The sequence below is a fragment of the Hibiscus syriacus genome, unplaced genomic scaffold (genome assembly GCF_006381635.1).
Source record: "Hibiscus syriacus cultivar Baekdansim isolate YM2019G1 unplaced genomic scaffold, ASM638163v2 tig00002478_pilon, whole genome shotgun sequence".
Lineage (NCBI taxonomy): Eukaryota > Viridiplantae > Streptophyta > Magnoliopsida > Malvales > Malvaceae > Hibiscus > Hibiscus syriacus.
This window is the reverse complement of record NW_024061930.1, coordinates 94,344-97,029: the sequence shown is the minus strand read 5'-3', so window position 1 is coordinate 97,029 and position 2,686 is coordinate 94,344. Positions and strand designations below refer to the sequence as shown.

The window sequence follows — 2,686 nt, the reverse complement described above, 5'->3', positions numbered from 1 at the left end:
GTTTGCGAAATTTGTAATATTCTCTTTGAGAAAGAGTGTTCTCAAGAATTGGGGTATAATTCTTGAGGGAGTTGTAAGGTTATCTCTTTGGCCTCAAAAGAAAGAACAAATTAGTGAATTTGTTGGAAAATCCTTAGTGTGGATAGCTAAGGTATTGGATGTAGACTTTGTTGAGAAAGTTGAACCACTATAAATCGCTATGCAATTACTTTCAATTTTCTGCAAAAGCTTCCACCAAAATTTTAATTGCCAATTCACCCCCCTCTTGGCCAATTCCATCGATCGATTAACTCAACAAACCTCATAAATATAATTGTGAAATTCTAGTCGATCTAGAATACTTAAACACAAAAATCTCATAATTTTCTTACTTAATCTCCCAAAACCGGATTTTCACCTATGAGCTTATTTTGTTATCGTCCTATTATTTTCCTAAATCAATTTGATAAACTTTGGTTACATTATGAGTCGAAAGCGAATTTGTTACAAAAATTTATAACAAATCTAATCTCAACCTAGTTTCTTATTGACTGCTAACATTCATGGGCGCAATCGAATTTCTTACTACGATTAACAATATATTCAGCTTTTAGCTTATTTTGTTACCATCCTTATTTTGATGAACTCATTGCTAAACTCTAGTAACATTTTTGGTAGAAACAAAATTTGTTAAAGCAACTTATAACAAGCCCAATCTCAACTTACTTTTTTTTATTGAACACTAACAATCATGGGCTCAACCATATTTCTTATCACGATTGATAATATTTCCAGTTTCCAACTTATTTTATTATCGTCTTTATTTTGATAAACCCATTTATTAAACATTGATAACATTTTGGTCGAATCCAGATTTATTAAAGCAACTTATAATAAACCCGATCTCAACTTACTTTCTTATCGAACGCTAACAATTATAGGCGTAACCAAATTTCTTACCACGATTGATAACATTTTCAACTTTCAACTTATTTTTGTTATCGTCCTTATTACTTTGAATCATATATCATCTGGATTCCATGTAAATTTTCCAGATATCGAAGTAAGAATCATTTTGCATATGATGTAACAAACTTTATTATTATTTTGTTATATTAAGTTTATGTTTGTTTGATTTGCTCCAAGTTTACTTTCATTTCTGATATGGAGACCTTTTTACACAGGTTAGACAATTAGTTGCAACTGCCATCGTTTTGAAAGGACTTGGTGCTATTTTATTTGTACTTGGTCATGGATTGGGAGCATTGTTCCTGGTTAGAATTTCATCTCTTTTCAGTTTTTATTTTGATTACATTCAAAGTTAAGAAGGATTTCGAAACTTCACTTTGCAGTTTCTTCTGATTCTGTTTTCATGTCTCCTTTAATGGTCATATCTTTTTCCATAGTTTGTCTACTTGCTGGTTAGCACTCCGCTTCTCTATGACTTCTTCAATTATAGTCCAGACGAGCCCCAATACAATGTTCTGCTCGGAGATTTCTTGCAGGTATTTACAAATGCATACCTAAAGTTGTGTACCTAGGCATTATGATGCGAGTACTTCACTGATCTTTCTCTTTTAATCAATCACAGGGTGTTGCACAATGCGGTGCATTAATTTTCTTTATGGGGATGAAGAACTCACTGCCAAAGAGGCTTTGATTTGTGGTTCTCAGAGTCTTTTGGTTGGGTATTTAACCTTTTTCCATGAATGATCCTTATATGAACTAAAGTGTCTAGTTTCAATATTATAGGAAAATATCCAAATTATGTATTCAGTTCACGATGATAGTTGTAAACTCTTATTGTAATTTTGAACATTTTTACTTTTTTTAATAATACTAGCAGTTTTTATTTAAAAAAATATTTATAAAATACTTTTAGGATTAATTATCAATTAATAATAATATTATATGTAATTTAAACTTATACAATTGTGTATTTATAATTTATATAACCAAACAGGACAATAATATGAATTAGGATATAATTGCATTAGAATTTTCAAATATGTATACGTAATTAGAATTTCTAATAATTACATGAGATTATAAATAATAAGATGGTGATTTTATTAATTTTTATACAATGACAATGTAATATTCAAACACACTCTTAATATACAACTTAAACTAAAAAATTAAATTGTATGTACGTATATATATTAAAGTTTAATTTGATTCGGTATTCAAATATCATGGTTAGGATTGGTAGAATATGCAACCAGTACGGACAGTTTACAGTGCTCTTTTTTTTTTATCGGAAATAAGATTTTATTAAAGATTAAAATATATAATCCTAAACCTAGGTTATAAGTTTCATTAAAAAAAATTAAACCTAATGAAGAAAACGAGTATTCTCCAAATATGGCATCCGCCGATCCCGGTGTTTGATGGACTGGTCCCATCCCGGTGGCAAATGGCATCCGCCGATCAGTCTTTACTTGGCATGAGAAATGGAGATGGTGAAAGTTACCCATACTACAGCCCAGAGTATCCGAATATGGCATGTGGCATCAATGACCACCGTATTCCGACCTTCGAATGGGCACTGAAAATAGGTAAACAGTGGAGTTTGTCTACAATTTTGAATGTTGCTTCTCTGATATAATAATTGATTCGAGGAAAATTGGATGGGGTCTAAGATTTGGAGTGAGTTTGTATTTTTCCCCCCCAAAGGAAAACATTTTGTAAAGGGTGTTCTTACGGC

At 31.1% G+C, this 2,686-nt stretch overlaps 1 protein-coding gene across 1 annotated transcript; it reads left to right on the top strand.

The window, feature by feature from the left end:
- Window positions 1-920: 920 nt before the first annotated feature.
- LOC120145664 lies at window positions 921-1,639 on the top strand (the record flags this gene model as incomplete). Its single annotated transcript, XM_039159446.1, has 4 exons — window positions 921-1,042; window positions 1,164-1,253; window positions 1,386-1,484; window positions 1,571-1,639. Coding segments are annotated over 4 exons (380 nt in total), but the record flags the coding sequence as incomplete, so codon positions are not given.
- Between the last annotated feature and the right edge of the window lie 1,047 nt (window positions 1,640-2,686).